The 26,297-nt window shown below is 47.5% G+C and overlaps 1 protein-coding gene across 4 annotated transcripts in view; it reads left to right on the top strand.

The window, feature by feature from the left end:
- LOC139573432 (cell adhesion molecule 4-like) overlaps positions 1-26,297 on the top strand; it is a 156,094-nt gene that overhangs the window by 109,090 nt on the left and 20,707 nt on the right. For 3 of the 4 annotated variants that reach the window (XM_071396860.1, XM_071396857.1, XM_071396859.1), the window contains exons 1-2: positions 6,493-8,152; positions 23,652-23,798. In XM_071396860.1, coding sequence (XP_071252961.1) covers positions 8,071-8,152; positions 23,652-23,798 — 229 coding nt within the window. In that variant the 5' untranslated portion in view covers positions 6,493-8,070. Of the gene's footprint in view, positions 1-6,492; positions 8,153-23,651; positions 23,799-26,297 lie in introns of those variants that run through there. The other variant, XM_071396858.1, reaches the window with a different exon arrangement.

Raw genomic sequence — 26,297 nt, 5'->3', positions numbered from 1 at the left:
ATTCAAGAGGAAGTGCGAGAGCATGTCTAATTGAATACATTAGCGTTGTGTGGAATATGAATATGGTTTGTGACAGATGCAGGTGACAGAGGGAGATTCATCTGAACTGTTCAGGGACTAGAGCAGTGAGGTACTGGTGAGGGCAGTAGCTGACTCACATTTAGTTAGTACAACACAGCATAACACTGTGGAATGTTTTCCTCCCCAATGGTTTTGCAGTGGGGTGTTTTGGACCTCGTTATGGTGAGTAACTGTGCATGCTCCACCTGGCCTAGGGGTGGTCAGTAGTATCCTAGTGGTTAGAGAGGTGGAGATGTAGCCAAGGAAAATGTCACCTTGCAATCCAAGGTACCATATGCCGTTGTGCCCTTAAGCAAGGCATGTCTCACTTCCCTGCAGTCAAATGACCTAGTGGCCTCATGGGTGGAATGTTTTTCATATTTTTCAAAATTTCATCATTAATAAACTTTATTTGTTTTCACCGAAAAATCTAGTGTTCCTATGTCAAAAGGTTTTGTTGTAATTCAGTCTTCTGTGATGTATTTAAGGTGTAATATTGGGATTAAAACTAAAAATGGAATACATTTCAACTCTATATCTGACATGGTACAGGTGTCTTCAGTCCATAACCATATGTGTGAGATGTATACCTTTGTTTCTGACCCTAACTTAGCCCACTGCAGTAAAAGGTTAACCCCTGAATGTCGTGTAGAACAAAATATACATTTGTGTTATGACAGATGGAGTAGAAAATTACTAGCCTACTGTGTGCGAACCCTGTGATTTCTTAGTGGCATACATGTATGTCTCATTACTGTGTTAAAGACTGGGAGTAACAGAGTGTATTTACAGTCTCATCAAGCACTTACTGACATCAACAGGAGCCACAGTCACATGCTCACAAATGTATGAAAACACGAACATGCTACCAAACACACACTCACACACATACACTGTTCTAATAACACACATACAGACACACACACAGACACTGTACTCCACACACAGAGACGCGTACAAAGCTCTCCCTCGCTCTCCATTTGGTAAATCTGACCACAATTCTATCCTCCTGATTCCTGCTTACAAGCTAAAATTAAAGCATGAAGCACCAGTGATGCTAAACTACAGGACTCTTTTGCTATTAGAGACTGGAACATGTTCTGGGATTCTTCCGATGGCATTGAGGAGTACACCACATCAGTCACTGGCTTCATCAATAAGTGTATCGAGGACGTCGTCCCCACAGTGACTGTACGTACATACCCCAACCAGAAGCCATGGATTACAGGCAACATTTGCACTGAGCTAAAGGGTAGAGCTGCCGCTTTCAAGGTGCGGGACTCTAACCCGGAAGCTTATAAGAAATCCTGCTATGCCCTCCGACGAACCATCAAACAGGCAAAGCACCAGTACAGGGCTAAGACTGAGTCGTACTACACCGGCTCCGACGCTCATCTTATGTGGCAGGGCTTGCAAACTATTACAGACTACAAAGGGAAGCACAGCCGCGAGCTGCCCAGTGACACGAGCCTACCAGACGAGCTAAATCACTTCTATGCTCACTTCGAGGCAAGCAACACTGAGGCATGCATGAGAGCATCAGCTGTTCCGGACGAATGTGTGATCACCCCCTCCGTAGCCGATGTGAGTAAGACCTTTAAACAGGTAATCCCCAAAGCTAACACTTACTTTGGCCGCCTTTCCTTCCCGTTCTCTGCTGCCAATGACTGGAACGAATTGCAAAAATCACTGAAGCTGGAGACTTATATCTCCCTCTCTAAACTTTAAGCATCAGCTGTCAGAGCAGCTTACCGATCACTGTACCTGTACACAGCCAATATGTAAATAGCACAACCAACTACCTCATCCCCATATTGTTATTTTTCTTCTTGCTCTTTTGCACCCCAGTATCTCTACTTGCACATCATCATCTGCACATCTATCACTCCAGTATTAATGCTAAATTGTAATTATTTCACCTCTGTGGCCTATTTATTGCCATACCTCCCGACTCTTCTACATTTGCACACACTGTACATAGATTTTTTGTATTGTGTTATTGACTGTACGTCTGTTTATGTGTAATTCTGTGTTGTTGTTTTTGTCACACTGCTTTGCTTCATTTTGGCCATGTCGCAGTTGTAAATGAGAACTTGTTCTCAACTAGCCTACCTAGTTAAATAAAGGTGAAATAAAAAATAAAATAAAAAGGTCAACGTACACAAGGCCGCTGGGCCAGACGGATTACCAGGACGTGTGCTCCGGGCATGTGCTGACCAACTGGCAGGTGTCTTCACTGACATTTTCAACATGTCCCCGATTGAGTCTGTAACACCAACATGTTTCAAGCAGACCACCATAGTCCCTGTGCCCAATAACACTAAGGAAAGCTGCCTAAAGGACTACAGACCCGTAGCACTCACATCCGTAGCCATGAAGTGCTTTGAAAGGCTGGTAATGGCTCACATCAACACCATTATCCCAGAAACCATAGACCCACTCCAATTTGCATACCGCCCAAACAGATCCACAGATGATGCAATCTCTATTGTACTCCACACTGCCCTATCCCACCTGGACAGAAGGAATACTTATGTGAGAATGCTATTCATTGACTACAGCTCAGCGTTCAACACCATAGTACCCTCAAAGCTCATCACTAAGCTAAGGATCCTGGGACTAAACACCTCCCTCTGCAGCTGGATCCTGGACTTCCTGACGGGCCTCCCCCAGGTGGTGAGGGTAGGTAGAAACACATCTGTCACGCTGATCCTCAACACTGGAGCCCCTCAAGGGTGCGTGCTCAGTCCCCTGCTGTACTCCCTGTTCACCCACGACTGCATGGCCAGGCACGACTCCAACACCATCATTAAGTTTGCAGACGACACGACAGTGGTAGGCCTGATCACCGACCACGACGAGACAGCCAATAGGGAGGAGGTCAGAGACCTGGCCCGGGTGGTGCCAGAATAACAACCTATCCCTCAACGTAACCAAGACTAAGGAGATGATTGTGGACTACAGGAAAAGGAGGACCGAGGACGCCCCCATTCTCATCGACGGGGCTGTAGTGGAGCAGGTTGAGAGCTTCAAGTTCCTTGGTGTCCACATCACCAACAAACTAGAATGGTCCAAACGCACCAAGACAGTTGTGAAGAGGACACGACAAAGTCTATTCCCCCTCAGTAAACTAAAAAGATTTGGCATGGGTCCTCAGATCCTCAAAAGGTTCTACAACTGCAAGATTGAGAGCATCCTGACTGGTTGCTTCACTGCCTGGTACGGCAACTGCTCGGCCTCCGACTGCAAGGCACTACAGAGGGTAGTGCGGACGGCCCAGTACATCACTGGGGCTAAGCTGCCTGCCATCCAGGACCTCTACACCAGGCGGTGACAGAGGAAAGCCCTAAAAATTGTCAAAGACCCCAGCCACCCCAGTCATAGACTGTTCTCTCTGCTACCGCATGGCAGGCAGTACCGGAGCGCCAAGTCTAGGACCAAAAGGCTTCTCAACAGCTTTTACCCCCAAGCCATAAGACTCCTGAACAGGTAATCAAATGGCTACCCGGACTATTTGGATTGTGTGTCACCCACCCAACCCATCTCTTACGCTGCTGCTACTCTCGATTTATCATATATGCATAGTCACTTTACCTATACATTCATGTACATACTACCTCAATTAGCCCGAATAACCGGTGCCCCCGCACATTGGCTACTCGGACTATCTGCATTGTTACTGTATTGCTAATGTTATTTTTCACTGTCTTTTTACTGTGGTTTTTTATTTATTTACTTATTTATTGTTCACCTAATACCTGTTTTTTACTTGAAAATTCCGCTGTTGGTTTGGGCCTGTAAGTAAGCATTAAACTGTAAGGTCTACACCTGTTGTATTCGGCTCGCGTGACAAATTAACTTTGATTTGATTTGATTCTGAGAACACACGTACAGACACGCACACTGTTCTGAGAACACGCATACAGACACACACACTGTTCTGAGAACACACGTACAGACACACACACTGTTCTGAGAACACACACACACACAGACACACACACTGTTCTGATAATATGCATACAGACACACACACTGTTCTGAGAACACACGTACAGACACACACACTGTTCTGATAACACGCATACAGACACACACACACTGTTCTAATAACACGCATACAGACACACACACACTGTTCTGAGAACACGCATACAGACACACACACACTGTTCTGAGAACACGCATACAGACACACACACTCTTCTGAGAACACGCATACAGACACACACACTGTTCTGAGAACATGCATACAGACACACACACTGTTCTGAGAACACGCATACAGACACACACACTGTTCTGAGAACACGCATACAGACACACACACACACACTGTTCTGAGAACACACATACAGACACACACACTGTTCTAATAACACGCATACAGACACACACACACACTGTTCTGAGAACACGCATACAGACACACACACACACTGTTCTGAGAACACGCATACAGACACACACACACTGTTCTAATTACACGCATACAGACACACACACACTGTTCTAATAACACGCATACAGACACACACACACTGTTCTAATAATACGCATACAGACACACACACACTGTTCTAATAATACGCATACAGACACACACACAATGTTCTAATAATACGCATACAGACACACACACACTGTTCTAATAATACGCATACAGACACACACACAATGTTCTAATAATACGCATACAGACACACACACTGTTCTAATAACACGCATACAGACACACACACACTGTTCTAATAACACGCATACAGACACACACACACTGTTCTGAGAACACGCATACAGACACACACACACTGTTCTGAGAACACGCATACAGACACACACACACTGTTCTAATAACACGCATACAGACACACACACACACTGTTCTGAGAACACGCATACAGACACACACACACACTGTTCTGAGAACACGCATACAGACACACACACACTGTTCTGAGAACACGCATACAGACACACACACACACTGTTCTGAAAACACGCATACAGACACACACACACTGTTCTGAGAACACGCATACAGACACACACACACTGTTCTAATAACACGCATACAGACACACACACACACTGTTCTGAGAACACGCATACAGACACACACACACACTGTTCTAATAACACGCATACAGACACACACACACACTGTTCTGAGAACACGCATACAGACACACACACACTGTTCTGAGAACACGCATACAGACACACACACACTGTTCTTATAACACGCATACAGACACACACACACTGTTCTGATAACACGCATACAGACACACACACACTGTTCTAATAACACGCATACAGACACACACACACTGTTCTGATAACACGCATACAGACACACACACACTGTTCTAATAACACGCATACAGACACACACACTGTTCTAATAACACGCATACAGACACACACACTGTTCTGAGAACACGCATACAGACACACACACACTGTTCTGAGAACACGCATACAGACACACACACACTGTTCTGAGAACATGCATACAGACACACACACTGTTCTGAGAACACACACACACACACACACTGTTCTGAGAACACACACAGACACACACACACACACACACACTGTTTTGAGAACACGCATACAGACACACACTGTTCTGAGAACACACACACACACACACACACACACACACACACACACACACACACACACACTGTTCTGAGAACACACACACACACAGACACACACACACACACTGTTTTGAGAACACGCATACAGACACACACTGTTCTGAGAACACACACACACACACTGTTCTGAGAACACACACACACACACTGTTCTGAGAACACACACACACACAGACACACACACACTCTTCTGAGAACACGCATAGAGACACACACACACTGTTCTGAGAACACGCATGCAGACACACACACTGTTTTGAGAACACACATGCAGACACACACACTGTTCTGAGAAAACGCACACAGACACACACTGTTCTGAGAACACACATACAGACACACACACACTGTTCTAATAACACGCATGCAGACACACACACTGTTCTGAGAACACGCATGCAGACACACACTGTTCTGAGAACACGCATACAGACACACACACATGCAGCCATTATGGACTGTCTTAATACAGCAGCTATAAAACAGGTCATTGGACAAAGAGGACCTCTATGAGGCCTCTGTCTCTCTGTCTTTCTGTCTCTCTGTCTCTGGGTTTCAACTGAGGAATTGTAGGGGAAGAAGGCCTTGCCACTAAACATCCTTAACAGACCCAGCTATATACCCTGTCTGAATGGACTGCTGGGCGGTTACAGACATAGCCACTGTTCTCTGACCTGAAAGACAGTCATTGTCGCATCCACACCCCAAACCTTCACAAAATAACTCAAATGCTAAATATGCATCCACGGACTAACACACACACTTATACACACTGATAGAGAGTGGAAGCAGGCAGGCTGTGGGAGGAGAGCAGGGGTTATATAAACCAGACACAGACGGACAGATAGACAGCTGACACTACTCTGGGATATACTGAACATATACTGAACATATACTGAACGACAGAGAGGGAGAGGAGGAGGAAGAGGAAACAACCAGGAACTAAAGCACTGTCCCACAATATTGACCTGACTGAGGATAGAGAGAGAGGAGACGACAAGATAACAAAACAACCACAACGAGAGAGGGGGATGAGAAGAGAAAACACGGAATAGACTTTGTTTGGATCAGAGAGACAATATCCTTTCCGAGCTACAACGACAGAGAGCACAGAGCAATTTCCTTGGTGTCAGGTTCTGGTGTGGTTGCTGTTAGGGACTTGGAGGTTCCCTGCTACTTCAGTGCCATTGACAGTGCCAGGGCACGCGGTGCGGTAGTGGTAGCATTGACTGGCTAATTGCAGACAGAAGGCAGAGGACTTTGTAGCAATCTGGGGATGACACCACTGTTCTCCTCATTCAGATAGTGTTCAGTGAGGTGTGTGCTGCTGCAGTCCGGTCACCCTCAGTAAGCTATACGCTCTCCGGGCCGGGCCCTCGCCACTGCTGCATTAGGAGCTGCCAATCAGAACCAACAACCAACTCCACACGGACCGCAGAAGCTGAACTGAGCAGCTGAACTGAGAAGCTGAACTGAGCTCACTGACAGAGCGGGTAGTGAACACGAGACTCAACACAGGGACTGAACATAGTGACTGGAAGCAGCCGTGTGCAGCAGAGAGAGACATTGTGATCCTGTATAATCATACAGAGGGATGACATGCATACACGTTATACTGTAGGCCTACAGTGGGATGGATAGATAGAGAGATAGCCTATAGAGTAATGCTATATGTGTGATACTGTAGGGTGTTTATATCACACAGGGAGACAGTATTCATTTGTAAAGCAGTTACCATCACAGTTGGAGACGGTGATGTGTGATAGTGAACAGTGGGAGACCATTTAGCTGATGACATGTTTGTGTTGTCAAAAGTATCATGTGTGGGGATGGAGCCCCGAGTTGAGAGATATGAGTACAGAAACAGTTTCATGTCCAGTATCATGACTTGTTTCAGATGGTTCACTCTGATGTGTCTGTCTGGCTGATGTAAAGTACAGATATTGGTTTGTTTGGTTTTGGGATTCTGGTGATTGGTTCGCAGTTTGACTGGTTCTAGTCTGTTGGTTTGTATCATTGCTTTGTTGTTTAGTTATATAGTCCTACACAGCAGTGCAGCTCTGTTTGCAGGCAGTTCATTTGGCTAATTGTGTGTTGATAGTAGCAACGTTGTAAGACATTCTAGATCTACGCTGTGGTGATGTTAGATCGGTGGTATTTTATCAAAAGACTGCAGCTCTGAAGAATCGTGCGTGTTGTGTACTGGTAAAGCCCCTGCTTTGTTGTATGTCACTGCAGCCCTAGCTGTGCTCTGCTGTGCTCTGCTCTGCTGTACGGCGGCTGTGTCCTGTGTCACAGAGGAAGCATTGATCAGACAGCTACTGAGGCTCAATACACAATGAGGCCTGGCCCGAGATCTCTCCTCCTCCCAACCCCCGTCTCCCTCTCCCTGCGAGCCCTGATCCTGCTCTGCCTTGCGCGTAAGTCCCACACACATGCGCGTGCACACACACACTTGCGCAATGGACGTTCAATGTGCATTCATTGAAAATCTACGTACTGTACATTCACACATACACATGATGACACACACTAACTTATATACAGATGGAGGATCTTCATTTCATCACGCTGTTGCAGAACTTTCCGGAAATGCAGGACATTTTAAATGTGTAGTGGGTGTATTTGAGCTTTGGAAAGGCTTCTGAAGTTTGTAATTTCTACTTTGAAATTTCATGCTTGATTTTCCCTCGTAAAAAATGTATCAACCCCTACAAAAATATCCATTCATTACAATCCACATAATATTTCACATTTCCTGTTGCTGTAGGATTTCCCTGCTGTGGCAAACTGGCTCAAATGTAAGATCCTACATCTGTACAAACACTGACTCACCTCACTACATCAAGCTAGATTATCTTTCTCCATCTTTCACCTCTCAGTGGGATAATTGTGGCAAACACGTGATAATGGGAAGATCGGGAGACTTAATAAATGTCATGTAAAATGGGGAAAAGCTATAGAGTGAGGGAAATTGAAGACAAGACACGTAGGGATAGAAAGATAGAGTGGACCGAGAGAAGAGCAGAGTGTGAATGAACTCTCAAATCTCTATGATTTAGGTGTGAATTTCCAATGAGCATGATGTATGAGCAGAGTGCTATAGAGAGGAGGAATACCCCCGTGGGGCTGTAGGACTGGGGAAACACGAACCAGGATGGAGGAGTACAGTTAAAAGAGGCGAGAGAGAGAGAGATAAGTCTCCCGATCTTCCCATTATCACGTGTTGGCCACAATTATCCCAGAGAGAGAGATCACAGCCTCTGAGAGCCTTCTGAAGTACACCACAAAATTAACTTTGACCAGAAGAGATAGAGAGAGAAAGAAAGATAGACAGACTGATAGAGGGATGGAGAGAGTGAGAAAAAAGGAAGATAAGCGAGAGGGAGGGAGAGAAAGACAGTGAGCCCAGGAACCACTGTGGGCAGGAGAGCTAGTGTTTCCCCTGTCTTTGATCTATGATTAGGATCACTGGTAGCACCACTGTGGGCAGGAGAGCTAGTGTTTCCCCTGTCTTTGATCTATGATTAGGATCACTGGTAGCACCACTGTGGGCAGGAGAGCTAGTGTTTCCCCTGTCTTTGATCTATGATTAGGATCACTGGTAGCACAACTAATACCATGAATACATCCTGTCATCATTCTATTTGGGCTCAAGCAGTGTATTAATATGCAGAGATGTTCTGTAAATAACCATGGCTGCAACGCGTCCACTTCCTCCAAGCCAATCAAAATCTGGATTGCAGAATTTGCATATTGGATCTACACAGGGACATTTCGTGGCATGGGATGGCGGGAGGGGGGGAGGGAGGGAATAAATGACAGTAGAAGAGCGAGAGAATGAGGAAGAGGGATGAAAAGAGAGAGAGAATTAGTTTTTAGCCTTGGCAAGGAGGCTGGGTTATATAATTCCTGCCAATGAAGCAGTTTTGGGTGAGCAGTGAGCAGGAGGAGGGAGACTGGCCAGGTAGAGGGATTGATGCGAGGGGGGGTTAAGACTCTCTCCTCTTGGCCGCTGTGAATCTCCAGCGTGGTATCAATGTGTAATGGGCCTGTACATTTTCCTTAAGCTGCCCTTGTTTTGTGTGGCAGTCGTTGCCAGAGCAGTGTTGGGCTGTGACGGCTCGTCATAAACACCATGGCTAACCAGCTTTAGCTGTTTAAAGGGACAGCATACACACTGGTGGAAAACAGAGAGAGGTAAAGAGAGAAGGGATTGGAAGAGAGGGAGAGGTTGTGAAGGACATGGGGGTATTATAGTGAGGTGAGTGGATAGAGAGAGTGAGAAAGTGTGAGGTATTTAGAGAGAGAGAGAGAGAGAGAGATGAGATGAGCAGACTGGTAGAGAGAGAGATGAGATGAGCAGAGTGGTAGAGAGAGAGATGAGATGAGCAGAGTGGTAGAGAGAGAGATGAGATGAGCAGAGTGGTAGAGAGAGAGATGAGATGAGCAGAGTGGTAGAGAGAGAGATGAGATGAGCAGAGTGGTAGAGAGAGAGATGAGATGAGCAGAGTGGTAGAGAGAGAGATGAGATGAGCAGAGTGGTAGAGAGAGAGATGAGATGAGCAGAGTGGTAGAGAGAGAGAGAGATGAGATGAGCAGAGTGGTAGAGAGAGAGAGAGATGAGATGAGCAGAGTGGTAGAGAGAGAGATGAGATGAGCAGAGTGGTAGAGAGAGAGATGAGATGAGCAGAGTGGTAGAGAGAGAGATGAGATGAGCAGAGTGGTAGAGAGAGAGATGAGATGAGCAGAGTGGTAGAGAGAGAGATGAGATGATGAGCAGAGTGGTAGAGAGAGAGATGAGATGAGCAGAGTGGTAGAGAGAGAGATGAGATGAGCAGAGTGGTAGAGAGAGAGATGAGATGAGCAGAGTGGTAGAGAGAGAGATGAGATGAGCAGAGTGGTAGAGAGAGAGATGAGATGAGCAGAGTGGTAGAGAGAGAGATGAGATGAGCAGAGTGGTAGAGAGAGAGATGAGATGAGCAGAGTGGTTGAGAGAGAGATGAGATGAGCAGCAGAGTGGTTGAGAGAGAGATGAGATGAGCAGCAGAGTGGTAGAGAGAGAGATGAGATGAGCAGAGTGGTAGAGAGAGAGAGAGAGATGAGATGAGCAGCAGAGTGGTTGAGAGAGAGAGAGAGATGAGATGAGCAGCAGAGTGGTAGAGAGAGAGATGAGATGAGCAGCAGAGTGGTAGAGAGAGAGATGAGATGAGCAGCAGAGTGGTAGAGAGAGAGATGAGATGAGCAGAGTGGTAGAGAGAGAGATGAGATGAGCAGCAGAGTGGTAGAGAGAGAGATGAGATGAGCAGAGTGGTAGAGAGAGAGATGAGATGAGCAGCAGAGTGGTAGAGAGAGAGATGAGATGAGCAGCAGAGTGGTAGAGAGAGAGATGAGATGAGCAGAGTGGTAGAGAGAGAGGGAATGGGGTCATGGAAATATGGTGAAGGTCATAAAGAACATGAAGGTCAAAACATAGCTGTGAGAAGGATGAACAGAGATGTGAGATGAGGTAGAGAAGAGAGGAGTGTAATGAGGAAGACGAGATGATGTGTGAGAAAGAGAGAGAAATATACACAAGGGAGTACATGATTCTGCTATTATCTCAGAGAGAGAGAGAGAGAGAGAGAGGAAAATCCTTTCTTCCAATTTCATCTTGTTTGTCCTCATGTCCTCTCTCTGAATCCCTCTCCCTCTCTCTCCCTTTCTCCCTGTCCTGAACAAAACAGGATGATTATACTGCAGACTTGAGCTGCAGAACAAATCACATTTAGTGATGGAGAGTGTGGAGATAGAACCATGCGGGAATGAGAGATACCCACTGAGTCAGAAAGAGAGAGGCAGACAGAGAGCGGGAGTCTTGCAGAATGGAAGGAAAGTATCGCAAGATTAGAGGCTAGATGAAGGAAGAGAGACATGGATAGAGGGACGCAAGTAAAAGAGAGTGAATATGCACAGAGAAGAAGAGAGGAGGAATGAGAGATGAAGGTATAGAAGGAGCGTGGGGGAGTAGGACAGGGAGAAGGTGAGGGAAAGAGGGAGTAGGTGAAGAGGGAGGTAATGAGATTAGAGGAGAATATAATACAGTAGGGGGAAATTATGAGCTCTAAGGACCAACAGGAAGAGAGGGAGGGAGAGAGAGAGAGAAGAGGAGAACAGAATGAGAGCAATAAGCGACCAGAGATTTTTTTTATTGTTTATTTGACTTTTGTTTATTATCTACTTCACTTGCTTTGGCAATGTAAACATATGTTTCCCATGTCAATAAAGCCCCTTAAATTGAAATTGAATTCAGAGACAGAGAGAGACACACTTTGGCAATGTAAACATATGTTTCTCATGCTGATATAGCCCCTTAAATTGAAATTCAATTGAGAGAGAGAGAGAGAGACGGGAAGAAAAGAGGGGTAGGGAGAGAGAGAGACGGGAAGAAAAGAGGGGTAGGGAGAGAGAGAGACGGGAAGAAAAGAGGGGTAGGGAGAGAGAGAGACGGGAAGAAAAGAGGGGTAGGGAGAGCGAACAGAACAAGGTAATGAAAAAGAGAAGAAGCTAGATTGTAAAGGATTATGTATTATTTATAGTTAAGGCTTTTTTTGTGGAGTTGATTGGCAGTGTTAGATTCCTGGGAGAGGTGGAGTGATAATTTTAGACCAGAGAGAGAAGAGGGAGGAGAGGAGGGAGAATAATCTTATTCTGTCAGCTCTCTGACTGATGCAGAGGCAGCACAGCCTCACAACTCACTGGTTTACCTGAAGCAGACGCTCTCTGACTGATGCAGAGGCAGCACACCCTCACAACTCACTGGTTTACCTGAAGCAGACGCTCTCTGACTGATGCAGAGGCAGCACACCCTCACAACTCACTGGTTTACCTGAAGCAAACGCTCTCTGACTGATGCAGAGGCAGCACACCCTCACAACTCACTGGTTTACCTGAAGCAAACGCTCTCTGACTGATGCAGAGGCAGCACACCCTCACAACTCACTGGTTTACCTGAAGCAAACGCTCTCTGACTGATGCAGAGGGAGCACAGCCTCACAACTCACTGGTTTACCTGAAGCAAACGCTCTCTGACTGATGCAGAGGCAGCACACCCTCACAACTCACTGGTTTACCTGAAGCAAACGCTCTCTGACTGATGCAGAGGCAGCACAGCCTCACAACTCACTGGTTTACCTGAAGCAGACGCTCTCTGACTGATGCAGAGGCAGCACAGCCTCACAACTCACTGGTTTACCTGAAGCAAACGCTCTCTGACTGATGCAGAGGCAGCACAGCCTCACAACTCACTGGTTTACCTGAAGCAAACGCTCTCTGACTGATGCAGAGGCAGCACAGCCTCACAACTCACTGGTTTACCTGAAGCAAACGCTCTCTGACTGATGCAGAGGCAGCACACCCTCACAACTCACTGGTTTACCTGAAGCAAACGCTCTCTGACTGATGCAGAGGCAGCACACCCTCACAACTCACTGGTTTACCTGATGCAAACGCTCTCTGACTGATGCAGAGGCAGCACACCCTCACAACTCACTGGTTTACCTGAAGCAGACGCTCTCTGACTGATGCAGAGGCAGCACACCCTCACAACTCACTGGTTTACCTGAAGAAAACGCACTCTGACTGATGCAGAGGCAGCACACCCTCACAACTCACTGGTTTACCTGAAGCAGACGCTCTCTGACTGATGCAGAGGCAGCACACCCTCACAACTCACTGGTTTACCTGAAGCAGACGCTCTCTGACTGATGCAGAGGCAGCACACCCTCACAACTCACTGGTTTACCTGAAGCAAACGCTCTCTGACTGATGCAGAGGCAGCACACCCTCACAACTCACTGGTTTACCTGAAGCAAACGCTCTCTGACTGATGCAGAGGCAGCACACCCTCACAACTCACTTGTTTACCTGAAGCAAACGCTCTCTGACTGATGCAGAGGCAGCACAGCCTCACAACTCACTGGTTTACCTGAAGCAAACGCTCTCTGACTGATGCAGAGGCAGCACACCCTCACAACTCACTGGTTTACCTGAAGCAGACGCTCTCTGACTGATGCAGAGGCAGCACACCCTCACAACTCACTGGTTTACCTGAAGCAGACGCTCTCTGACTGATGCAGAGGCAGCACAGCCTCACAACTCACTGGTTTACCTGAAGCAGACGCTCTCTGACTGATGCAGAGGCAGCACACCCTCACAACTCACTGGTTTACCTGAAGCAGACGCTCTCTGACTGATGCAGAGGCAGCACACCCTCACAACTCACTGGTTTACCTGAAGCAAACGCTCTCTGACTGATGCAGAGGCAGCACACCCTCACAACTCACTTGTTTACCTGAAGCAAACGCTCTCTGACTGATGCAGAGGCAGCACAGCCTCACAACTCACTGGTTTACCTGAAGCAAACGCTCTCTGCCTGATGCAGAGGCAGCACACCCTCACAACTCACTGGTTTACCTGAAGCAGACGCTCTCTGACTGATGCAGAGGCAGCACACCCTCACAACTCACTGGTTTACCTGAAGCAGACGCTCTCTGACTGATGCAGAGGCAGCACACCCTCACAACTCACTGGTTTACCTGAAGCAAACGCTCTCTGACTGATGCAGAGGCAGCACACCCTCACAACTCACTGGTTTACCTGATGCAGACGCTCTCTGACTGATGCAGAGGCAGCACACCCTCACAACTCACTGGTTTACCTGAAGCAGACGCTCTCTGACTGATGCAGAGGCAGCACACCTTCACAACTCACTGGTTTACCTGAAGCAGACGCTCTCTGACTGATGCAGAGGCAGCACAGCCTCACAACTCACTGGTTTACCTGAAGCAAACGCTCTCTGACTGATGCAGAGGCAGCACAGCCTCACAACTCACTGGTTTACCTGAAGCAGACGCTCTCTGACTGATGCAGAGGCAGCACAGCCTCACAACTCACTTGTTTACCTGAAGCAAACGCTCTCTGACTGATGCAGAGGCAGCACAGCCTCACAACTCACTGGTTTACCTGAAGCAGACGCTCTCTGACTGATGCAGAGGTAGCACAGCCTCACAACTCACTGGTTTACCTGAAGCAGACGCTCTCTGACTGATGCAGAGGCAGCACAGCCTCACAACTCACTGGTTTACCTGAAGCAAACGCTCTCTGACTGATGCAGAGGCAGCACACCCTCACAACTCACTGGTTTACCTGAAGCAAACGCTCTCTGACTGATGCAGAAGCAGCACAGCCTCACAACTCACTGGTTTACCTGAAGCAGACGCTCTCTGACTGATGCAGATGCAGCACACCCTCACAACTCACTGGTTTACCTGAAGCAGACGCTCTCTGACTGATGCAGAGAAAGCACAGCCTCACAACTCACTGGTTTACCTGAAGCAAACGCTCTCTGACTGATGCAGAGGCAGCACAGCCTCACAACTCACTGGTTTACCTGAAGCAGACGCTCTCTGACTGATGCAGAGGCAGCACACCCTCACAACTCACTGGTTTACCTGAAGCAGACGCTCTCTGACTGATGCAGAGGCAGCACACCCTCACAACTCACTGGTTTACCTGAAGCAAACGCTCTCTGACTGATGCAGAGGCAGCACACCCTCACAACTCACTGGTTTACCTGAAGCAAACGCTCTCTGACTGATGCAGAGGCAGCACACCCTCACAACTCACTGGTTTACCTGAAGCAAACGCTCTCTGACTGATGCAGAGGCAGCACACCCTCACAACTCACTGGTTTACCTGAAGCAAACGCTCTCTGACTGATGCAGAGGGAGCACAGCCTCACAACTCACTGGTTTACCTGAAGCAAACGCTCTCTGACTGATGCAGAGGCAGCACACCCTCACAACTCACTGGTTTACCTGAAGCAAACGCTCTCTGACTGATGCAGAGGCAGCACAGCCTCACAACTCACTGGTTTACCTGAAGCAGACGCTCTCTGACTGATGCAGAGGCAGCACAGCCTCACAACTCACTGGTTTACCTGAAGCAAACGCTCTCTGACTGATGCAGAGGCAGCACAGCCTCACAACTCACTGGTTTACCTGAAGAAAACGCTCTCTGACTGATGCAGAGGCAGCACAGCCTCACAACTCACTGGTTTACCTGAAGCAAACGCTCTCTGACTGATGCAGAGGCAGCACACCCTCACAACTCACTGGTTTACCTGAAGCAAACGCTCTCTGACTGATGCAGAGGCAGCACACCCTCACAACTCACTGGTTTACCTGATGCAAACGCTATCTGACTGATGCAGAGGCAGCACACCCTCACAACTCACTGGTTTACCTGAAGCAGACGCTCTCTGACTGATGCAGAGGCAGCACACCCTCACAACTCACTGGTTTACCTGAAGAAAACGCACTCTGACTGATGCAGAGGCAGCACACCCTCACAACTCACTGGTTTACCTGAAGCAGACGCTCTCTGACTGATGCAGAGGCAGCACACCCTCACAACTCACTGGTTTACCTGAAGCAGACGCTCTCTGACTGATGCAGAGGCAGCACACCCTCACAACTCACTGGTTTACCTGAAGCAGACGCTCTCTGACTGATGCAGAGGCAGCACACCCTCACAACTCACTGGTTTACCTGAAGCAGACGCTCTCTGACTGATGCAGAGGCAGCACACCCTCACAACTCACTGGTTTACCTGAAGCAGACGCTCTCTGACTGATGCAGAGGCAGCACACCCTCACAACTCACTGGTTTACCTGAAGCAGACGCTCTCTGACTGATGCAGAGGCAGCACACCCTCACAACTCACTGGTTTACCTGAAGCAGACGCTCTCTGACTGATGCAGAGGCAGCACACTCTCACAACTCACTGGTTTACCTGAAGCAAACGCTCTCTGACTGATGCAGAGGCAGCACACCCTCACAACTCACTGGTTTACCTGAAGCAGACGCTCTTTGACTGATGCAGAGTCAGCACATCCTCACAACTCACTGGTTTACCTGAAGCAGACGCTCTCTGACTGATGCAGAGGCAGCACACCCTCACAACTCACTGGTTTACCTGAAGCAAACACTCTCTGACTGATGCAGAGGCAGCACACCCTCACAACTCACTGGTTTACCTGAAGCAAACGCTCTCTGACTGATGCAGAGGCAGCACACCCTCACAACTCACTGGTTTACCTGAAGCAAACGCTCTCTGACTGATGCAGAGGCAGCACACCCTCACAACTCACTTGTTTACCTGAAGCAAACGCTCTCTGACTGATGCAGAGGCAGCACAGCCTCACAACTCACTGGTTTACCTGAAGCAAACGCTCTCTGACTGATGCAGAGGCAGCACACCCTCACAACTCACTGGTTTACCTGAAGCAGACGCTCTCTGACTGATGCAGAGGCAGCACAGCCTCACAACTCACTGGTTTACCTGAAGCAGACGCTCTCTGACTGATGCAGAGGCAGCACACCCTCACAACTCACTGGTTTACCTGAAGCAGACGCTCTCTGACTGATGCAGAGGCAGCACACCCTCACAACTCACTGGTTTACCTGAAGCAAACGCTCTCTGACTGATGCAGAGGCAGCACACCCTCACAACTCACTTGTTTACCTGAAGCAAACGCTCTCTGACTGATGCAGAGGCAGCACACCCTCACAACTCACTGGTTTACCTGAAGCAAACGCTCTCTGACTGATGCAGAGGCAGCACACCCTCACAACTCACTGGTTTACCTGAAGCAGACGCTCTCTGACTGATGCAGAGGCAGCACACCCTCACAACTCACTGGTTTACCTGAAGCAGACGCTCTCTGACTGATGCAGAGGCAGCACACCCTCACAACTCACTGGTTTACCTGAAGCAAACGCTCTCTGACTGATGCAGAGGCAGCACACCCTCACAACTCACTGGTTTACCTGATGCAAACGCTCTCTGACTGATGCAGAGGCAGCACACCCTCACAACTCACTGGTTTACCTGAAGCAGACGCTCTCTGACTGATGCAGAGGCAGCACACCTTCACAACTCACTGGTTTACCTGAAGCAGACGCTCTCTGACTGATGCAGAGGCAGCACAGCCTCACAACTCACTGGTTTACCTGAAGCAAACGCTCTCTGACTGATGCAGAGTCAGGACACCCTCACAACTCACTGGTTTACCTGAAGCAGACGCTCTCTGACTGATGCAGAGGCAGCACAGCCTCACAACTCACTGGTTTACCTGAAGCAGACGCTCTCTGACTGATGCAGAGGCAGCACAGCCTCACAACTCACTGGTTTACCTGAAGCAGACGCTCTCTGACTGATGCAGAGGCAGCACAGCCTCACAACTCACTTGTTTACCTGAAGCAAACGCTCTCTGACTGATGCAGAGGCAGCACAGCCTCACAACTCACTGGTTTACCTGAAGCAAACGCTCTCTGACTGATGCAGAGGCAGCACAGCCTCACAACTCACTGGTTTACCTGAAGCAAACGCTCTCTGACTGATGCAGAGGCAGCACAGCCTCACAACTCACTGGTTTACCTGAAGCAGACGCTCTCTGACTGATGCAGAGGCAGCACAGCCTCACAACTCACTGGTTTACCTGAAGCAAACGCTCTCTGACTGATGCAGAGGCAGCACACCCTCACAACTCACTGGTTTACCTGAAGCAAACGCTCTCTGACTGATGCAGAGGCAGCACAGCCTCACAACTCACTGGTTTACCTGAAGCAAACGCTCTCTGACTGATGCAGAGGCAGCACACCCTCACAACTCACTGGTTTACCTGAAGCAGACGCTCTCTGACTGATGCAGAGGCAGCACAGCCTCACAACTCACTGGTTTACCTGAAGCAGACGCTCTCTGACTGATGCAGAGGCAGCACACCCTCACAACTCACTGGTTTACCTGAAGCAGACGCTCTCTGACTGATGCAGAGGCAGCACACCCTCACAACTCACTGGTTTACCTGAAGCAAACGCTCTCTGACTGATGCAGAGGCAGCACAGCCTCACAACTCACTGGTTTACCTGAAGCTAACGCTCTCTGACAAGCTTAACACAGAAAAATGAATTTCCGTATGCAGCTAATCATAGCTAACCACACACACACACACACACACACACACACACACACACACACACACACACACACACACACACACACACAGTATAGGGATTTGAATGTGTTGTCAACCCATTTAACTGGTAAAAAAACATTCACTTTCGTTGGGAAAGACAGCTGTTTTCTTGACTTGTTCTGTAGCCTATCTAGACTCAACCTCATGTGAAGTCCCTCTGGCTGCCTGCTAGCCTATCTCTCCTGTCTTGTTATTGACCTGGAGGGTGTGTGTGTGTGTGTGTGTGTGTGTGTGTGTGTGTGTGTGTGTGTGTGTGTGTGTGTGTGTGTGTGTGTGTGTGTGTGTGTGTGTGTGTGTGTCCACAGTGTGTCTTGAAGTCTCCATGGCGATAACTCAGTCCACTAATCCTACAGTAAGCTACACGCTGAGCCATTCTAGGATTTACTGAGACCCCTCTGTCTTCATACACCTGGCTGTGCTCCCAACTCTCACCCTCCTCTAACCCTCCTTATAACTCAGCTTCACCTTGGGAACCATTTAGGACACCCCGGATACGCCCTTGTTTATTTATACCTATATGTATTATTGATTTATTTATTTGTTTATGCATTTTGAAATGATTGGCTGCCTGAGTGCTGTGTAGCTGGCATAAATAAATGCATGTTTTCAGGGCCGTGGGGAGAGTGGAGATCAGGGCCTTTCACTGCGATGAAACACTGCCCCCACTTGGCCAAAAGGGGAACTGACAATAGTATCTTGTTTTATTTATCTGTTTTTCATACTGTCAGTACACCGCTTCGGGTTCGATCGCCTTACATTCTCTCTCAATCTAATTCTGTGCATGTGGAGTATTTTATTATGACGACTCTGATTTTAAAGAGGTCAGGAATAATACTTCTGCCACGGTGGGTCTTTTCTCTTCTGTAGTCATACTACTGTATAGAAGTCTAGCCCTGCCTATTGGTATTCACAAGCCCCTGGCCTACAGTGGATGGATGACTATTAAAAACTACAGTTAAAGTGGCAGGGCCACCATGGGGCCATGCTGAGGGGACCTGCGTCATCCCATATCTCTCTCCCAGCTGTGGTGTTATTATACCGGACCCCCCCTCTGCTCCTCCATGCATTTCCTGGTTTGACTGTTCTGTCCCTGTCTCCCGCCACCCTCGCCTGTTCCCGTTGGCTTGGCAGCCAGGTGCGTGGTGGTGGATGTGTCATGCACAGCGCAGGCCTGCCTGGTCTGTCTGTCTCTACACCAGCAGCATCGGCGGGTAGCTCGGCCTAATCTCCATTGAAGAGGTGACAGCTGGCGGAGGAAGTGGAAGTAAGGAACTCTAATTAGTCCTATTTTCTAGCCTCGGCCTCAAACATCCCACCACTCTTTTCTGCCTGGATTTGTATGTGCTGTTCTATGGGTTTTGATATGAATAACTCACAATTACTTCCCGGGCCGGGCCTCTGCTTGATGTATGGTGCTGCTATTACAATTAGTGCCATTAAAACAATGGTGGCCAAGTTGCCGGTTGCCAGGGTGTTGAGTAATACCAGTCATTAAGTAGCCTAAATAATTGGGATGGAGGTGGTGAACGCTGATGGCCGTGATATGAATCACAATATTGATGTAGAGAATGGTGAATAATAATGACTCCAATTAGTGATATTTGGCCCAGAGTTTTTGGTGTGTCCTCTTTATTTCTCTCTCTCTCTCACTGTGTGTCTCTCTCTCTCTGTGTCTCTCTCTCTGTGTGTCTCTCTCTCTGTGTCTCTCTCTCTGTGTCTCTCTCTCTCTGTGTCTCTCTCTCTGTGTGTCTCTCTCTCTCTGTGTCTCTCTCTGTGTGTCTCTCTCTCTCTTTGTCTCTCTCTCTGTCTCTCTCTGTGTCGCTCTCTCTCTGTCTCTCTCTCTCTCCCTCTCTCTCCCTCTCTCTCTCTCCCTCTCTCTCTCTCTCTCTCTCTCTCTCTCTCTCTCTCTCTCTCTCTCTCTCTCTCTCTCTCTCTCTCTCTCTCTCTGTGTCTCTCTCTCAATTCAATTCAATTCAAGGGGCTTTATTTGCATGGGAAACATATGTTAACATTGCCAAAGCAAGTGAAGTAGATAATATACAAAAGTGAAATAAACAATAAAAATGAGCAGTAAACATAACACTCACAGAAGTTCCAAAAGAATAAAGACATTACAAATGTCATATTATGTATATATACAGTGTTGTAACGATGTGCAAATGGTTAAAGTACAAAAGGGAAAATAAATAAACATAAATATGGGTTGTATTTACAATGGTGTGTGTTCTTCACTGGTTGCCCTTTTCTTGTGACAACAGGTCACACATCTTGCTGCGGTGATGGCACACTGCGGTATTTCACCCATTGGATATGGGAGTTTGTCAAAATCGGGTTTGTTTTCAAATTCTTTGTGGATCTGTGTAATCTGAGGGAAATGTGTGTCTCTAATATGGTCATACATTGGGCAGGAGGTTAGGAAGTGCAGCTCAGTTTCCACCTCTTTTTGTGGACAGTGTGCATATAGCTTGTCTTCTCTTGAGAGCCAGGTCTGCCTACGGCGGCCTTTCTCAATAGCAAGGCTATGTTCACTGAGTCTGTACATAGTCAAAGCTTTCCTTAAGTTTGGGTCAGTCACAGTGGTCAGGTATTCTGCCACTGTGTACTCTCTGTTTAGTGCCAAATAGCATTCTAGTTTGCCCTGTTTTTTTAGTTAATTCTTTCAAATGTATCAAGTTTTTTTCTCGTGATTTGGTTGGGTCTAATTGTGTTGCTGTTGCTGTCCTGAGTTTTACCTCTTTCTCTCTCTCTCTCTACCAAACACGACCAGAAACACAACCAGAAACACAACCACACACAACCACAAACACAACCACAAACACAACCACAAACACAACCACAAAGACAACCACAAAGACAACCACACACAACCACAAACACAACCACACACGACCACAAACACAACCACACACAACCACAAACACAACCACACACAACCACACACACCACAATCACAACCACAAACACAACCACACACGACCACAAACACAACCACACACGACCACAAACACAACCACACACGACCACAAACACAACCACACACGACCACAAACACAACCACACACAACCACAAACACAACCACACACAAGCACAAGCACAGACACACAAACACGACCACAAACACAACCATATACACAACAACAACCTCACACACACCACCACAAACACAACCAAACACAACCACAAACACAACCACAAACACAACCACACATGACCACAAACACAACTACACACACAACCACAACCACACACACAACCACAAACACAACCACAAACACAACCACACTCAACCACAACCACACACACACACAACCACACACACACTCGACCACAAACACAACCACACACACAACAACAACCACACACACAACCACAACCACACACAACCACAAACACAACCACACACACAACCACAAACACAACCACACACAACCACACACACACACAACCACACACACACTCGACCACAAACACAACCACACACACAACAACAACCACACACACAACCACACACACAACCACAACCACACACAACCACAACCACAACAACACACACAACCACAAACACAACCACACAGACAACCACAACCACACACACACAACCACAAACACAACCACACAGACAACCACAACCACACACACACAACCACAACCACACACACAATCACAACCACACACACACAACCACAACCACACACACAATCACACACGCAACCACACACAACCACAACCACACACACAATCACACACGCAACCACAGATGACCACAAACACAAACATAACCACTCCCACAACCACACACACAACCACACACACAACTACACACACAACCACACACACAACCACACACACAACCACACACACAACCACACACACTACCAGACACGAGCCACCATTACATTACCATGATTTCAGTTCAAACTGCAATGCCCTATACAGACAGGTGGCAAGGAGGCTGAACTCCAAACTGTGTGTGTGTGTGTGTGTGTGTGTGTGTGTGTGTGTGTGTGTGTGTGTGTGTGTGTGTGTGTGTGTGTGTGTGTGTGTGTGTGTGTGTGTGTGTGTGTGTGTGTGTGTGTGTGTGTGTGTGTGTGTGTGTGTGTGTGTGTGTGTGTGTGTGTGTGTGTGCGCGTGCGTGTGTGTGGCTGCGTATGCTCAACAGGTGTGAAGGGATGCATACGTGTGTGAGCCGAGAGAGAAGGGTAGAGAGAATGTATGTAGGAGAAAGAGATCTCTGTGTGTGTACTACTGCTGTTGGCCACTTAGCTTGTATGGTTCCCATCTGCCTCTAATGAGGAACCCACAGTCCAGTGTGTGGGTTGTGTTGCTACAGTATGTCAGTCTCTCTCTATTAGGACTGTGTTAGGCTAATGGCTGCTAATGATAATCATGAGAACAGTCCAACCACCAAGCTCATTTACCGCTTTCCCTGCCTGTGTCCATGTCAATTAATAACAGCATTTGTTTCTATCTCTCTCTCTCTCTCTCGCTCTCTCGCTCTCTTTCTCTCTCTCTCGCGCTCCTAATGCTACTCAGAGCTATGTTATATGACTCTTCATGAGTCATGACTACACCACAATATAATGAATGTATCTCACGTCTATGTATACAGACTGTCAATGGAGCAGAATCAATAGTTGTTTACTTGCTTTTCTGTGAATGTTGCGGTTTGTATTGAAGTGAGGTTGAAACTAAATGTCTCTCTCTCTCTCTCTCTCTCTCTCTCTCTCTCTCTCTCTCTCTCTCTCTCTCTCTCTCTCTCTCTCTCTCTCTCTCTCTCTCTCTCTCTCTCTCTCTCTCTCTCTCTCTCTCTCTCTCTCTCTCTCTCTCTCTCTCTCTCTAGCGCGTTGCCAGGCGGTGCAGGCTGAGAATGTGACAGTGTTGGAGGGAGGCACGGCCCAGATCTCCTGTCGTCTGCAGAACTATGACGGCTCCATCGTGGTCATCCAGAACCCTCGCAGACAGACCCTCTTCTTCAACGGCACACGAGGTGTGTCTGTGTGTGTGTTATGCATGTTTGTGTGTGTGTATTTAGTATGTGTATGTTTATGCGTTCATGTTTGTGTGTGTTTTGCATGTTCATGTATGTATGTATGTATGTATGTATGTATGTATGTGTGTGTGTGTGTGTGTGTGTGTGTGTGTGTGTGTGTGTGTGTGTGTGAGTGTGTGTGAGTGTGAGTGTGAGTGTGAGTGTGAGTGTGTGTGTGTGTGTGTGTGTGTGTGTGTGTGTGTGTGTGTGTGTGTGTGTGTGTGTGTGTGTGTGTGTGTGTGAGTGAGTGAGTGAGTGAGTGAGTGAGTGAGTGAGTGAGTGAGTGAGTGAGTGAGTGAGTGAGTGAGAGAGAGAGATTTCAACATTCATCTCTGTGGTCAGGGTTTGAAAAACCAGTCAGCCCCAAGACGCCACCAGATCAATGTGGTTATGAGGGAGGTCAACCTATTGAACCCATTAGCTGGCCTCTTTAGGTCAACCTATTGAACCCATTAGCTGGCCTGTTTAGGTCAACCTATTGAACCCATTAGCTGGCCTCTTTAGGTCAACCTATTGAACCCATTAGCTGGCCTCTTTAGTTCAACCTATTGAACCCATTAGCTGGCCTCTTTAGGTCAACCTATTGAACCCATTAGCTGGCCTCTTTAGGTCAACCTATTGAACCCATTAGCTGGCCTGTTTAGGTCAACCTATTGAACCCATTAGCTGGCCTGTTTAGGTCAACCTATTGAACCCATTAGCTGGCCTGTTTAGTTTTAACAAGGTCTCATTTCATTATGGAGGAGTACATTCTAGGACTTCATTCATACTCCCCTCCCTACATCATTACGCAATAACAACATGGATCAGACCTCTTCTGCCAAATGAAAGCAGTATATTGAAGCCTTCCGTCCAACTAGCCCTCTCTGTCAGATCAGGACTACCGGTTCACACTATTAAGTATTTAGTGCCGCTTGCTCCCCGGGGAGGAGAACCTTTTTTCTACCTGAAAGCATGATGGACCTTAATAGGACAGAGTCAGAGAGAGAAGGGGGGAGAGAGAGGTTAGGTATTGTAGGGTATGAGCTTAACTCTCTCTACTCTTTCACACACACACTGATGCACATACACACACACACACACACACACACACTGCAGGGCGATTCCAATGCTACCCATTACCATTAGTGCAGGGAGCAGGGTAACCCATGGTGTTTCTGGCAGCCTTCCGTGCTGAACCATTCCCCTCTATAACTGTAGAAAGGTCCTGCACTGTTAGGTAAAGGGAATGAGCTGTCCAGCTACAGCACTAAACCAATGGGCTCTGATGAAGCCTGTGTCTCAGATGGCACGCTATTCCCTTTATAGTCCACTACGTTAAACCAGGGGATCTGGTCCCCATAGAGATCTGGTCAGTAGTAGTGCACTATATAGGGAATCAGGTGCCGTTATGGACACACACAAGGTCTTTTATTAGGCTGTCCAGCATAGAAACAGACTATAGGAACAGTAATAGACCTGTTCAAGAGGACTATGTGGAGGACTCCCATCTATCTCCTCTAGCTCTGACTGCCTGTGGATCCCATCTATCTCCTCTAGCTCTGACTGCCTGGCATGCAAATGAGCTGGGACAAAAGGTGAAATAGGACTTGAACAAAGCTGTGACATTTAGTTGCCATTTAGTGTTTTTCTGTCGGGAATCACTCTCACATTCAGGCAGCTTTGTGAAATAGTATTCTAAGGCAAAAGTAGACTATTTTTCTCTCTGTCTACAATAAATTCCTCTGTGTTTCACACAGACACACAACACACACGCACACACTAAACCTCTGATATAATGAATGAGGCTGTGAAATGGTAGACTAGTTCACCAGGGAAGAGAGAAGGAATTCTCCCTCTGCAGAAGCAAACACAAAAGAGAAGGGAGAATAGGACTAATAAGAAGAGAGGAAGAGAGGGAGGAATAGAGGAAAGAGAGGGAGGAAGAGAGGGCGGTAGAGAGGGCGGAAGAGAGGGCGGTAGAGAGGGAGGAAGAGAGGGAGGAAGAGAGGGAGGAAGAGAGGGCGGTAGAGAGGGCGGAAGAGAGGGAGGAAGAGAGGAAAGAGAGGGAGGAAGAGAGGGAGGAAGAGAGGAAAGAGAGGGATGAAGAGAGGAAACAGAGGGAGGAAGAGAGGAAAGAGAGGGAGGAAGAGAGGAAAGAGAGGGAGGAAGAGAGGAAAGAGAGGAAAGAGAGGGAGGAAGAGAGGAAAGAGAGGGAGGAAGAGAGGAAAGAGAGGGAGGAAGAGAGGAAAGAGAGGGAGGAAGAGAGGAAAGAGAGGGAGGAAGAGAGGAAAGAGAGGGCGGTAGAGAGGGAGGAAGAGAGGAAAGAGAGAGGTTGTGCAGTCAGTCGATACAAAGTGGGTTGGGGAAGTTTATGAGACAATGACCATCGAGTCCCTGTCACACTCTGACGGTTATTAGCATTATTTGTTATCATGATTTTCTCACAATAGATGTTTCCCTTTCTCTGACAACGAA

The sequence above is a fragment of the Salvelinus alpinus genome, chromosome 4 (genome assembly GCF_045679555.1).
Source record: "Salvelinus alpinus chromosome 4, SLU_Salpinus.1, whole genome shotgun sequence".
NCBI lineage: Eukaryota > Metazoa > Chordata > Actinopteri > Salmoniformes > Salmonidae > Salvelinus > Salvelinus alpinus.
This window is presented reverse-complemented; position numbering and strand designations above follow the sequence as displayed.